The sequence below is a fragment of the Pan paniscus genome, chromosome 15, assembly GCF_029289425.2.
Source record: "Pan paniscus chromosome 15, NHGRI_mPanPan1-v2.0_pri, whole genome shotgun sequence".
Taxonomy (NCBI): Eukaryota; Metazoa; Chordata; class Mammalia; order Primates; family Hominidae; genus Pan; species Pan paniscus.
Genome location: NC_073264.2, coordinates 33,426,903 through 33,442,593, shown reverse-complemented (window position 1 = coordinate 33,442,593; position 15,691 = coordinate 33,426,903). Strand labels below are relative to the sequence as shown.

At 38.7% G+C, this 15,691-nt stretch overlaps 1 protein-coding gene across 6 annotated transcripts in view; it reads right to left on the bottom strand.

The window, feature by feature from the left end:
* The window catches only part of ARHGAP5 (Rho GTPase activating protein 5), a 93,296-nt gene that overhangs the window by 44,603 nt on the left and 33,002 nt on the right, over window positions 1-15,691 (bottom strand). For 4 of the 6 annotated variants that reach the window (XM_055097459.2, XM_055097460.2, XM_034937402.3 and 1 more), the window contains exon 3: window positions 5,489-5,636. In XM_055097459.2, the coding sequence (XP_054953434.1) occupies window positions 5,489-5,636 (148 nt within the window). The remainder of the gene's footprint in view (window positions 1-5,488; window positions 5,637-15,691) is intronic. The other 2 variants (XM_055097461.2, XM_008974687.5) reach the window with 1 other exon arrangement.

Here is a 15,691-nt window from a genome sequence, read left to right as displayed (position 1 = left end):
GGTCAGCCCCCCGCCCGGCCAGCCGCCCCGTCCGGGAGGGAGGTGGGGGGTCAGCCCCCCGCCCGGCCAGCCGCCCCGTCCGGGAGGGAGGTGGGGGGGTCAGCCCCCCGCCCGGCCAGCCGCCCCGTCCGGGAGGGAGGTGGGGGGATCAGCCCCCCGCCCGGCCAGCCGCCCTGTCCGGGAGGTGAGGGGCGCCTCTGCCCGGCCGCCCCTACAGGGAAGTGAGGAGCCCCTCTGCCCGGCCAGCCGCCGCCTCCGGGAGGGAGGTGGGGGGGTCAGCCCCCCGCCGGGCCAGCCGCCCCGTCGGGGAAGTGAGGGGCACCTCTGCCCGGCCGCCCCTACTGGGAAGTGAGGAGCCCCTCTGCCCGGCCAGCCGCCCTGTCCGGGAGGGAGGTGGGGGGTCAGCCCCCCGCCCGGCCAGCCGCCCCGTCCGGGAGGGAGGTGGGGGGGGTCAGCCCCCCGCCCGGCCAGCCGCCCCGTCCGGGAGGTGAGGGGCGCTTCTGCCCGGCCGCCCCTACTGGGAAGTGAGGAGCTCCTCTGCCCGGCCACCACCCCATCTGGGAGGTGTACTCAACAGCTCATTGAGAACGGGACATGAAGACAATGGCGGTTTTGTGGAATAGAAAGGGGGGAAAGGTGGGGAAAAGATTGAGAAATCGGATGGTTGCTGTGTCTGTGTAGAAAGAGGTAGACATGGGAGACTTTTCATTTTGTTCTGTACTAAGAAAAATTCTTCTGCCTTGGGATCCTGTTGATCTGTGACCTTACCCCCAACCCTGTGCTCTCTGAAACATGTGCTGTATCCACTCAGGGTTGAATGGATTAAGGGCGGTGCAAGATGTGCTTTGTTAAACAGATGCTTGAAGGCAGCATGTTCGTTAAGAGTCATCACCACTCCTTAATCTCAAGTACCCAGGGACACAAACACTGCGGAAGGCCGCAGGGTCCTCTGCCTAGGAAAACCAGAGAACTTTGTTCACTTGTTTATCTGCTGACCTTCCCTCCACTATTGTCCTGTGACCCTGCCAAATCCCCCTCTGCGAGAAACACCCAAGAATGATCAATAAAAAAGAAAAAAAAAAAAAAAAAAAAAAAGAGAATTCTAATCTAAGAAAATATCTTTCAAAAACAAGGACAACAATCTGTTTAAAGCAAAAATTATAAACATGTATGGTGATTTTAAAACATTATAGATTTAAAATATATAACAACAGAACAAGGCATGAGAGAAGTATACTGTTCTAAGGTTCTTATAAAACACATTAAAGTGGTATATCACTTGAAGGTAATCTATAAAGATGTATACCACATTAGAAATGAAGATACATAAAAGCATAAGTAAAGAAAAAGATATGTCACAAACACTACTCAAAGGAAAAAACATTGGCTATATTAATACTAGGCAAAGTAGACTTCAGAACAAAGAATACGACAAAGCATAAAAAGAAATGCTTTATAATGATAATACGTCAGTTCGTAAGACAATCCTGGCCAAGCACGGTGACTCACACCTATAATCCCAGCACTTTGGGGGACTTAGGTGGGAAGATTGCTTGAACTCAGGAGTTTGAGACCAGGCTGGGGAAAATGGCAAAACCCTGTTTCTACCAAAACCGAAAAAGGTGGCTGGGTGTGGTGGCAGTCCCAGCTATTTGGGAGGCTGAGGTGGGAGGATTGCCTGAGCTGCGGAGGTGGAGGTTGCAACTAGCTGAGGTTACACCTCTGCACTTCAGCCTGGGTGTTAGAGAGAGAACCCTGTCTCCAAAAAAAAAAAAAGACATAATCCTAAATGTGTATGAAATTAAAAGATCTTCAAAATACATGATGTAAAATCTAATAGAACTGAAAGGAGAAACACACAATCTACAATCATGATTGCAGATTTCAACAGTATTCTTTAATTTTACAAAAGTTAAACAAGAAAAATAGGATATAAAATAGGACATACAGGACTTGACCAACACACTCAAAGAATTTGATCTGACATTTATAGAACCCTTCACACTATAATAAACATTCAGTTCAAGGTCTCATTAAACTCTTCAATAAACATAACCTGGAATCAAATTTCTTGTTTTTCAAATGCAAAATAATTAAACTAGAAATGAACAAAAAAGATGTGGAAAACCACCAAATATTTAGAAATCTAATAACTGACGAGTTAATTTAAAAAAAAAGGAAATTACAAAGTATTTTGAATTAAACAAAAATGGAACACAACATATCTATATGGAATACAGCTAAAACAATGCTTAGAGGAAAATCTGGACCATTAAATATTTACACTAGAAAAGAAAACTGGTCTAACACAGTAATCTAGATTTCTATTTTAAGAAACTTCAGAAAAACCAAAGAAGAAAGAAACAAGTAGAATTCAATAAATTAAAAAATGGAAAAAAAAAGGAAAATCAATAAAAGCAAAAGCTAGTCCTTTGAAGTGATCAATAAAATTGATAAACCTCAACCACAACAAAAAAGACACAATTTAGTAATATCAGGGAAGAAAGACGTCACTACAGATGCTAGAAGGCACTAAAAGGATAATAAGGAATTTTATTAAAAACCTTGTCAATTTAGATGAAATGAATGAATTCCTCAAAACACACAAACAACCAATGCTTACTCCAGAAGAAATAAAAAATCTGAATAGCCCTATATCTACTAAAGAAACTTAAATTAAAAACCTCCTCACAAATTCCAGGTCAAAATCACTTCACTGATGAATTCTACTAAAATTAAAGAAAGAAATATTACCAATTCTACATAAACTCTTCCAGAAAATAAACTTAATCTATGATGCCAGCTTTTCACTCTGATACCAACCAAACAAAGACATTGCAAGAAAAGAAAACTACAGACTAAAATCCTTCAGGATGCAAAAAACCTTAACATTTTAGAAAATGAATCCAGCAATACATAAAAAGGATAAAACATGACCAAGTGGTATTTATCCCAGGGATGTAAGGTTAGTTTAACATGTGAAAAATCAATGTAATTCACAATCCACAGCAAAAAACAATCATAAGATAACCTCAACAGATGCAGAAAACCACGTGACAAAATCAACACCTATTTTGTATAAAAACTCAGCAAACTAGGAATGTTACAGTACTTTCTCAACCAGATAAAGTTCATCTACAAAAATCCAACAGCTAACATTATACTTAATAAAACAATAAAACACCAGATGCTTTTAGCGGTGATGAAAATAACTTAAATCTTGATTGTGGTGGCAGTTACATGACTATAGATTATAAAAATTCATACTGTACGATTCAAACTAGCAAATTTTATTGTATGTAAATTACATCAATAAAGCTGATTCTTAAAACTGTCAATATTTTCTTCAGGGTTATTCAAGAAAGGTTAGTCTTTTAAATAAGAGGACTGATTATAACAACACAATTACTGATCATTTATATCACTACATCTAAGGATCTATAAACAGCAAAATATCACAATTTTTAAGTAATGAGTATCTGCAATATATTTACAAGTTGAACCTTAAATATAAGAAGGTTATGCTACAGTTCATTTTGAGAGCTGTAAATTGATGAAATTTAGATGAAATGAACGAATTTCTCAAAAGACACAAACAATCTCGTAGGCAATTAGGAATTTCTGCTAAAACCGCTTAATAGTTTTAAAATCAGTAATAAAATCAAACAATATACTATAACGACAACAAAAGAACTAGTTTAATCTTTTATTCTATTCTACAATCTATGTTATCTTTCTACCAAAGCACTTAAATACATAAATCGCCTGAGAGTTGACCTAAACTAATTCAAGTTGTTTTAAGAATTGGACTAGACCTGCATTTTATCCTATATTTGGAATTCATTTATTTTCCTCAAACCGAATCACTCAACTACTATGAAATATTCAAGAAATAGAAATTTTAAATAATAAATGTACAAAACACTAATCTATAATTTTATTATTGCTTTTCAATCACTAAAGGAAAGTATTTTCTAATTGTTCAGTTGTATCCATAGGCTTAATTATAATACTAGAGAAAATGAGAATTCTTTAAATCCAAAGCAGGAAGCTAATATTTTAAGAACATTTGCATTTCTGCTACATTAAAGGTGGACAGAAATATAGACAAGAAATTTTTCTAATAACACTTCTCAAGTATTTGCTGAAGGGAAAAATAAATGATAAAGAGCATATTCAAATGTAGCCTCCATAAATTAACACTTATTAACTGAAGGCAGAAGACACATGCCATTTCAACTACAAAGCTAGTGGATAATGGAATTTCTTCTTTCTTTTTTTTTTGAGATGGAATCTCACTCTGTCACCAGGCTGGAGTGCAGTGGCATGATCTCGGCTCACTGCAACCTTCACCTCCTGGGTTCAAGCAATTCTTCCGCCTCAGCCTCCCAAGTAGCTGGGACTACAGGCACAAACCACAATGCCCAGATAATTTTTGTATTTTTAGTAGAGATAGGGTTTCACCATGTTGGCCAGGATGGTCTTGATCTCCTGACCTTGTGATCCGACTGCCTCAGCCTCCCAAAGTGCTGGGATTACAGGCATGAGCCACTGCACATTCTACCCTCTCATTAAGACTGAAAGTGTCAACATTCCTTACCAAATAGATAACTCAATATATATACAACTTAGCTGATAAACCGAAGGGCAAGGTGTACATGTGAAAAATGAGCATGATTTCTTAGCGAGAACAAGAGTATCCTACTTTGTTTTTTAAACAATGCTTATCAAGGGTTCATTAGTAACAAAGCCAAAACTGACTTAGCTCATATTTTCAAGCCATTAAAATGTGTAGTACATTCAGTCACTAAGGTTTCATGGTTAACTCGTGTTCATTTTAAATGCACTCAAAAACAACAATCTTCTGTCCCTATTTTCCACCTTTAACTTGCCTATTTTGTTTAGTTTTGAGATTACATTAGGCAAAGTAAACATAAGAGCAGGCTTGTTTTTTAAATAATGAGGATATCTATGCATTCTTTAAAAATACAACTCAAATCATATAAACCATGTCAAGCTAGAACTGAATAAATAGTAGCATCACAAATAGAACAAGCTGCCTTTTACGCATTTACAACTATTGCTGTAAGTTTTAAAAGAAAAATCCATGTGTAAAATGGGTAATGCAAGTAAACAGCATTGCACTTAAAAATATGGAAAACTTCCACACTATTCCAACCATAACTATATCTCTTCACTAAATAGCATAACTTAATAAAGTTATTCTAAATTCCAGAATAAGGTAAGTTTAACATTTTAGTATTCAACTTAGCCATTTATTACTTCAAGAGAAGTCCAATAAAAGCATTACTGGTCAACAACAAAAACTTCTTTCAAATATCAGATGGTTACCTGATCAGATGGAGTTAATACTAAACAATCCTAATAATGAGAACTATATTAACAAATCACAAACATTTGACAAACTGTTGGTGTATCAAAAGTGAAATTTAAAATCAAATCTCTTGCAATGATTCTTCTATCCTACCTGTATCTTCAATAAATTCCACACATTTCTCAACAAATAGTGGTATGGGCTTCTCAGCTGTAACCAGATCCTGGAGGGGCATCCCAAAGTAATTACTTTCCCAATTTCTACGTGTTGGTGGATTGAAGTTCTTAGTTTTCTTTTTCTGCTATAAGAAAACATATTTAAGTTAACACTATTAAAATTAATTTCAGAATAATAGTAATGAGCAATGTAAATACACGGTTCGGATCAAAAGAAAAATTTTATAGCCACATCCAACCTAAATGTCCACCAATATGACTCGCTAAATTTTGCCACAAGTAGCAACTCGATTGGAGACATAAGTGAACAGAAAAAAAATGGCTTATTGAAAGAAAATGTTCTCTTTGGAAAATAACAGACTTGATAGGTCAGGAGAGAATAGAAAATATCACTTTTCAATGCCAATACAAGGGACAAACTAGGGGCAAGCAATACCTGATTCAGTTTAGGTGTGATATATTAATTTCATTTGGTCTCTTGAAGCAGGTCCGAGTGAGTTTTCTGTGTCTATCTATATTTGTAAGAACGTAAGAGCTCTAATTATTGATTGTATAATGATGCTATATAACTCCATGAACCGTTAGTTCCATTATTTGTCCCTTATTTTTCCATTTTCTTCCTACCTACTGATGCTTTTTATTTTTTATTTATTTATTTATTTATTTTGAGATGGAGTCTCGCTCTGTCGCCCAGACTGGAGTGGAGTGACGCGATCTCGGCTCACTGCAAGCTCCGCCTCCCGGGTTCACGCCATTCTCCCGCCTCAGCCTCCCAAGTAGCTGGGACTACAGGCGCCCACCACCACGCCCGGCTAATTTTTTTTTTGTATTTTTAGTAGAGACGGGTTTCACCGTGTTAACCAGGATGGTCTCTATCTCCTGACCTCGTGATCCACCCGCCTCGGCCTCCCAAAGTGCTGGGATTACAGGTGTGAGCCACCGCGCCCGGCCTTATTTATTTATTTTTTTTTTTGAGAGGGAGTCTTGCTCTCTCACCCAGGCTGGAGTGCAGTGGCGCAGGGTCTAGGCTCACTGCAAGCTCCGCCTCCCGGGTTCACGTCATTCTCCTGCCTCAGCCTCCGGAGTAGCTGGGACTACAGGCGCCCGCCACCACGCCCAGCTAATTTTTGTATTTTTAGTAGAGACGGGGGTTTCACCGTATCAGCCAGGATAGTCTCAATCTGCTGACCTTGTGATCCACCCGCCTCAGCCTCCCAAAGTGCTGGGATTACAGGCATGAGCTACTGCGCCCAGTAGCTTTTTTTTTTTTTTAGACGGAGTCTCGCTCTATCACCCAGCTTGGAGAGCAGTGGCGCAATCTCAGCTCACTGCAACCTCCGCCTCCCGGGTTCAAGCAAGTCTCCTGCCTCAGCCTTCCAAGTAGCTGGGACTACAGGCGCCCGCCACCACACCGCATGCACCACGAAGCCCAGCTAATTTTTTTTTTGTGTGTGTATTTTTAGTAGAGATGGGGTTTCACCATGTTGGCCAGGCTAGTCTCGAACTCCTGACCTCATGATTCACCTGCCTCAGCCTACCCAAGTGCTGGGACTACATGCATGAGCCACAGCACCCAGCCGATGCTTTTTTTTTTTTTTTTTTTTTTTTGAGACGGAGTCTGGCTGCCACCCAGGCTGGAGTGCAGTGGCGCGATCTCGGCTCACTGCAAGCTCCGCCTCCCGGGTTCACACCACTCTCCTGCCTCAGCCTCCTGAGTAGCTGGGACTACTGGTGCCCGCCACCACACCCGGCTAATTTTTTTGTATTTTTTTAGTAGAGACGCGGTTTCACCGTGTTGGCCAGGATAGTCTCCATCTCCTGACCTCGTGATCCTCCCGCCTTGGCCTCCCAAAGTGCTGGTATTACAGGCATGAGCCACCGCTCCCGGCCAGATGCTTACTTAAATGTTAGGATAACATTCATAAGTAATGTACAAAACATTTTCAGGATAGTAAAAAGACAAAATTAAGTAAGAATTTTCACAGTTTAACTTCAATGTAGCATTAGAGGGAAAATGATTCTTAGCCAAAGAATGAACATCTCAAAAACTTAAGGAAGTATTTTTGGGAATCAAACTACTGAGGAGATTCTGATTCACTCTCTAGAGCAGGGTATAGCAACGATTCCTACAGATGACTGTACTGTGCACATCCCATTGAGAGTTTCTGAAGTATACAAAGATGGGCAAGTTTTCAGAAATTCAGAGGATATTAGGCCACTTTTATTGACAGCCCTTGTTGGTTTTTCAGTTTAATCTACAAATTTTTATTTTCTCTGGCATAAATCACAAATCCATTAATATTTGTCATATTTGTCGTACTGGTTTTCAAATTGGACAAAAATGTATCATTTTTAATCAGAAAAATGTATATGTGTGGGCAGGGGAAGGCGCACAGGCTGGGCTTTCAATGCCTGAAAACAATGGTCTTCATCTTAGTTTCTCATTATTTCTGGAAGTCTGTCTTTTGAATGCATACTTCAACGTATTCTTCTGAGTCTCTGAATATCTTAAATATCTTAAATACTTAATTAAATCCTTTCAATTTCAGGTCACTCCATCCAGCAAACTCTCAGAGCTCATGAAACCTAACTTCTAAATCCTCTTATACCATCATTCTCTGGTGATGCAGATTATATGCAACTCTGTTAAGTGCAGATTAAACCAAACACAACTAGGTGTCTGGAATGTTATCAAGGGGGCATTGGAGTGTCTGTTTCTGGCTCAAGACCTAACTCAGCAAGCCAAGTGCAAGTCAAGTGGTGTGGATCCTTATTCCTTAAATGATCCCTCCACTTCGACCACCACCAAAACAGAACAACGTGCAAGGAAGTGGAAATGAAGAGACTATAACCTCAAAGTTGAGGCAGGAGTACAGTGGCTGAGTTCTTTTCTTTCTCAGGAACACAAAGGTGCATTGCAGCCTACCAACTATTAGCTATATTATCATTTGATTAGAAAAATGAAAACTGAAGCAGATGTTTTCTGTTTGGAGATAAATGCAGTGGTAAAAGAGATTACACTTGGGTAGATTTTTTTTTTTGAGACGCAGTCTAGCTCTGTGGCCCAGGCTGGAGTGCAGTGGCGTGATCTCAGCTCACTGCAAGCTTTGCCTCCTGGGTTCACGCCAGTCTCCTGCCTCAGCCTCCCGAGTAGCTGGGACTACAGGCGTGTGCCACCACGCCCAGCTGATTTTTTGTATTTTTAGTAGAGATGGGGTTTCACCGTGTTAGCCAGGATGGTCTCGATCTCCTGACCTCGTGATCTGCCCGCCTCGGCCTCCCAAAGTGCTGGGATTACAGGTGTGAGTCACTGCGCCTGGCCTACACTTAGGTAGATTAATGAAAATGGCAATGCCTAGACTATGGTGGGAACAACAGGAAGGAAGGGATCTTAACAGTCTGTAATACCATCTGAGGAATATAAAGTTTTAAGAAAAACAAACTAGCTAGCCAACTCAATGTTCCAATCACCTCTTAACTCCTTTTCTTAGCACTAGCATTTAGGAGTCAATTTAAACTTTCCAATGATTCTGAAATAATCCTATCCCTATCTGTGGGGTCACAGGAAAGAGGAAAAAGTGAAGTCTCAACCTTATCCAGACAGCCCTGAATACTTAATTAAAATAAAATTGGGGGTTGTGACAGGAAAGCAAAATTATAGATTCTCTGGCTTATGCCAGTAAATATGTCCCAAGGTCCATAAAGTTATAAGGGCAAATTATTTAAATCTGCAGTTACACCAAGATTCAGAGCTAGCAATCTAATGTAATGAAAGGCTAAGTAGCTTATATAAGGAACTTCTGGCCAATTCAAAAGGGATACTTTAGAAATAAAGAACTGCTCTGACAGTCAAATTATAATCCATACATATAACAAGGGGAGGGGAGCCTATGTGACTTCTAATTTTTCCACTAATTAATGACACTGCTACAAAGGAAAATTCTATGCAGAAAAATAAAGTTTTGGATTAGACACTCCTATACTAGCTTTTGTGATGAACAAAAATGTATACGATTCCTTTTTTCTGTAAGTGATAGTTCTTAATCATTTACACTTCAAGGTGCTCTTTTAAAACATGTGACTTTTGAAAAACTCTCCACAAAATTCTGATAAGCACCCTTTGGTTGAGAGTTCCTGATGTGTAGCTATAAACTTGTAACAACTCAAAATGATTTATGTAACTAGAAACCTATTTCATAAACTAAGACTAGATGATTACAATTGCTATAAAATGCCATCAAAGTTCTGAAATGTAAGAGAAAAATTAGTAGCATGATAATTTTATTGTTTATATCTAGTTTTTGATAAACCTTTAGTTAGAAATGGTACCTCTAATAAAATAATTGGGACAGTGGAAAACAAATTCTGAAGTATGAAAATCCAATTTTTTTTTTTGAGGCGGAGTCTTGTTCTATTGCCCAGGCTGGAGTGCAGTGGCGCCATCTCGGCTCACTGCAAGCTCCGCCTCCCGGGTTCACACCACTCTCCTGCCTCAGCCTCCTGAGTAGCTGGGACTACAAGCCCTGCCACCATGCCCGGCTAATTTTTTGTATTCTTAGTAGAGACAGGGTTTCACCACGTTAGCCAGGATGGTCTCGATCTCCTGACCTCGTAATCTGCCCGCCTTGGCTTCCCAAAGTGCTGGGATTATAGGTGTGAGCCACCGCGCCCTACCAAAAATCCAATTTTTGATTCATTACTACATTCATTCATATCTGAACTTCTACTTAAATGCAAATGCCGTCTTTTTTCTAGCCACTTAAGCGAATTTCTTATCTGCAAAAGCACATCATAGTAAAACAAACATTCCATTCAGCAATTACATCTCTTTAAGTGTCCAACATATTAAAAACTCTCATTTGTATACGTAAACATGACTAGGAAGAAGAAAACAGCCCTTTCCAGAAACTGCTCTTCCTACTTTAGTAATACCAGCAACACAAAGGGTCACCTCAGCAACATCTTCAAATAAATACTACAGTAACATTTTTAAAAAACCAAACACCTCAAATGCTTCACCAGTAACCAAAAATTGAACAAAACTTGAGCAGCGAAATGCAGTTTACTAGGCTCTCAAAGAACCAGCTGTGGAAACAAGAAAACTGGATCTCTATTTTCTTACATGTGATTCTTGAAATTAAAAAAATCAAAGAGGCCAGGCGTGGTGGCTCACGCCTGTAATCCCAGAACTTTGGGAGGCCGAAACGGGTGGATCGCAATGTCAGGAGATCGAGACCATCCTGGCCAACATGGTGAAACACCACCTCTACTAAAAATACAAAAATCAGCTGGGCATGGTGGCGTGAGCCTGTAGTCTGAGGCAGGAGAATCACTTGAACCCAGGAGGTTACAGTGAGCTGAGATCGTGCCACTGCACTCCAGCCTAGTGACAGAGCAAGACTCTGTCAAAAAAAAAAAAAAAAAAAAAAAAAAAGAAGAAGCGTGACAACAGATGAAATGTAAAGAAACTGAAAGAAAAAACTCATCACAGAAACAAAAACCTGCTTAGAAGTAGCAAATAAAAGATTCAATATAATTGAAAAGATCAAAATAAAATGGAAAAGACCATCAGAGAGTTCCTTTTCCTGCTATATCATTCTTATTATACACACCACAAAACACTGGGTTTTTCCCTCATTTAAAAAAGAAGTCTCAATCTTCTACTCCCTTTTGCAGACAAACTATATACGAGTAATCTATAGAAGATGTCGCCAATTCCTCTCCTTCCATTCATTCCTAAATGCACTCAAATTAGTTATCACCCTCAAAACTCCACTAAATCAATCTGCTCTTATTAAGGTCACCAAAGACAAAATTTCTATAATTAGTTCTCAGTTCTCATCTTGACTTTTCAGCAGTCTCTTCACTGGACTTCTAAAGAGACCACCCCTGTTATCTTACTTGCTCTCCCCTTTTTAGTCTCCTTTTCTGGTCCCTCCTGATCAACACTGTAATGTTGTGAATATCCTAATCAGTCTCTGACTGTCTTTTGCTGCTGTTATTTGAGACAGCATCTTGCTCTGTACTCAAGCTGTAGTGCAGTGGCACGATTATAGTTCACTGTAGCCTTGAACACCTTGGCCTTAATTCTCCTGCCTTGGTCCCCCAAAGTGCTGGAATTACAGGTTGAGCCACAGCCCCAGGCTCTGATTGTCTTCTTTTTTCCATCTATACTCACCCTCTTGGTAACATCATCTATATGCTGATAAGCTAAATTATTACTTCCAGCGCAGCTCTTTCTCCTGAAGCCTAAACTAATGTAAAACACCCTAACAACATCAGTTTAAAGTCTAAGAAAAACCTCTCATGCTTTCCTTAAAATGTAATCTATCTGCAGCCTTCTCCATCTGTTTTTGGGAATTCTATCCTTTCAGTTGCTTGGAATACAAATCTTGGAGTCATCCTCGATCTCCTTTTTCTCTCATACCCTACTTCCAACTGTTAAGCAAATGGAGAGATACAGAATCTACTTACTTTTTACCATCTTCATTGTTAACTCCCTGGCCCATAAAGCTATCATCATTTCACATATATGGATTACTGCATCACCTGCTTAATATCCCCTGCTTCTACCACCATTCCCTACAGGCCATTCTCTACAGAGAGCTAGAATGTTGGCTCCTTGAATAGACATGTACAATCTGCATGCCTTGGACTCTGCTCCTTTACATTTTGACCTAATTTCCCTCATCATTTACGCCTTCCTCAAGTCACATGGTTTCCTTGCTATTTTAATATGCCAGGAATGCTCCTGCCTTAGCACTTTTGTAGTGGCCGTTCCCTTTACCTTCTCAATGAGGCCTACACTGACCACCCTATTAAAAATTGTAATCCAATCCCAGCTACTTGGGAGGCTGAGATGGAAGGATAGCTTGAGCTTAGGGGTTTAAATTCCAGCCTGGGCAACACAGCAAGATCCCATCTCTTAAAAAAAAAAAAAAAAAGCAAAAGCAATCCTACTGCTGTCTTTCCCAGCCCCTCCCCAGTACTCTGTTCCTCTTACCCTGCCTTTTCTCTCCACAACACTATGTAACTACTCATGTATCATCTTTTTTTTTTTTTTTTTTGATCTCCCCAGCTACAATTTAAGCTCTACACAAGGGCAGGAATTTTTATCTGCTTTGTTCATAAACATACCTCAAACATCTGGAACACTATGAAATAAATTAGTACAAATGGTCCAGAAAGAGATACTTGAGGTCTCTTCTAAAATAATGAGCTTAATTTGTAGATTAAACGACCTTACTATGTACCAGGAAAAATAAACAACAAATAAGAGTGAATCAACAAGTTAAGGGCATATCATGCTGAACTTGGTAAACTACAAAGAATCTTAAAAGCATCCAGGCAGAAGAAACAAATGACCAACAGTGGGGGGAAAAAAAGCAGGACAGTCTCAGAGTTCTCCAGAAAACTGGAAGCCAGAAGACTCATCTACAGGAATGTTCACGGGAAACATGTGTCAAGAATTCTTAGCCAGTATGTCATTTAGGCGTGTATAACTCGCAACTTATACATTTTTTTAAAAAGTTTGCAAATATGTAATAATTATATTTAAATTATAATAGTTTCAAACGCCTGAAAAATCTTAACCACATGATACAAAATCAACTAAAAAAAACTTACACTGGAGAATTTATGATATGAAAAATGTAACAGTGAACAATGAATATTGTAAAACTAATTCTAATTAACAGTGGTATGGCTATTAATATAATTTATAATTTTGTAGGTAAAGCTATAAAATGTAAAAATAATCTGATAACAGGCCAGAACTAAAAGCCTCAACCTACCCTATATAAAGGGAGAGGAGGGAATGAGATATGAGAGATAATATAATTACACTACTGCATAACAGGTACAATAATATACTATTTGGGAGGTGGAATAAAGATGGTAAACTGAAATAGGAGTTCAATATATTCAAAGATAAAAATATGAAGTACATAAATTAATAGCTCCTTCCTTTTTCTTTTTTTTCTTTGCTAATGAAGAATAAAAACTAGAAAACAAGAAAAAAGGAAGCCAAAATTTATAAAATAAATATAAATGTAACAGGATCAACTACAACAAAAAGATTCTCGGGCTTAGTGTAAAAGTAAACCCAACCAACCACATGCCATTTAAACAAAGGACTCCAAAGAGTTAAGTAATATATATGTATATTTTAAAAGAGCAGTATTAACATTGGAGTTGTTAAGGCAAAAAGCCTTTAACCATACAAGCAAACTCACTTGACAATGATCTAGAATTCAATCTATCAAGCAGCAACAAATTATAGCAGAAATAAGTAAACTTCTATGGAAACCAAGAGTTAGCAATTTTAAAGGATCTCCTTTACTTTGTCAGGTCAAGTATGCCCAAATTAAGAATAAGCACTGAATGTTGATTTTAATAGATTCACACATACACCAGATAAATTTTAAGTCTTATAAACAGTATAATCCCATTTCTATAACATCATTTATATTCATGTAAGTATAGCAAAAATTATATAAATTTTAATCCTTCTCTTTCCAAAAAGGGAAAAGATCTAAAATCATATTTTACTCCAATGACTTTCAACCTGAGTTTCCTCTGGTCCCTTTATACTGTCTCATACTTGAGACTCTCCACATATCCCAGCATATTCTGAAATTTAAAAAACCCAAGTAATACAGGCACTACCTACCTTCCTCTCCCTTCCTAATGGCCTGAAATCACATTTAATTGAGAAGCAGAAAAAATAGGAACTCCCTTATATTATTGCCAGGACCAATCTAACTATAACCCTACTCTATTTCATCTTTTCCCTCTATAATAACTGCAGTACCTAAATCCTGATCACAGGATTACACGTCACCTAAATCCTGATTCTCCTTCCTCTCTTTCTTCTCCTTCAGAATCACTCCTATTCCCCATCACTTTTCTCCTATAGCATCAATTTGTCCCTCTCCTGGGTCATTCTTATGAACATATAAATACTCTCCAATCTCTCTCATCTTTAAAAACAAACACAAAAACCCTCCTTTGATCCCACATTGCCTTCTAGTTACTGCCCCAATTCTTGCTCCCTTTCACAGCGAAACTTCTTGAATGTTATCTACATCCATTGTCTCTACTTTTCCCATTCCAGTAACTCTTCAACCCACTTCCATCTGGCTTTCCCTACCATTCCCTTAAACCGCTTGTCAAGACCAGATAATATCAAATTAATAAGAAACTTTTTTCTTCATCCTTGATCTCTCAGCAACATTCTTTCTTGAACTTCCTCCTTAAACACTTGATCTGTTGGCTCCCATATCATACTCTTCACTAGCTTTTCTCTTTTCCCACTAAGGATTTCCTTTCAGTTTCATCTACCAAAAACTCTTCTACCCAAACTCAGTTGTGAGTTCTCCCTTCTTCTCTAGCTGTACTCTGCCCTTATGTGAATTTATCTAATCCCAAAACTTTAAATCCTTTATACATCCTGATAACTCTTCCTCTGAGTACCAGACTCATACATCTAATTTTTAGACTTTGATACTTCTACTCATTTGTCAACACAGATATTTTAAACATAAAAAGCAGTTGTCTTTATTCTTTCTAGTCTGAATCCTTTCACCCTTAGTCTTTGCTATCTTAGTAAATCTACCCAACTGCTCAAACCATAAACCTAGGAGTCAACCTTGGTTTTCTCTTTTCCTTTACTCTCCACAGCAAACGTATCACAAGCCCTATTGGTACAACTTCCAAAATACTATTTAAAATCTGGTCACATTTCCTTTTGGTTCCTGTAACTGGCACAATATATACAGCACATGGTAGATACTCAGTAAACATTGACAGAAGCAAACAACTAAAAACAGGCACCAGAGGAAAGCCTTCACACATAAGATTTCTGTTAATATACGAAGTACTATTGGCTTATATACCATTTATGGTAACAGTTTCATTTACCTAATTCTTCATTCCTATAGGAGTTACTAGACAGGTATGTCTAAGCTTAAGCATCCTAACCTAATCAGGATTCATATGAAATAATGATTACTCACATCATCAAGTTACAGGAAGAATAGCCAACTGTATGTGAATTCACTTGGAAAAAAGGTGGTGTACTTTCAACAGTCTGTAAGAACTGAAGAAATTACTATACTATGTGCATAGCATGTTAGTTTGCTGTAAAGGATATTAAAAATCAGTGGAATTTAAGGCCCTT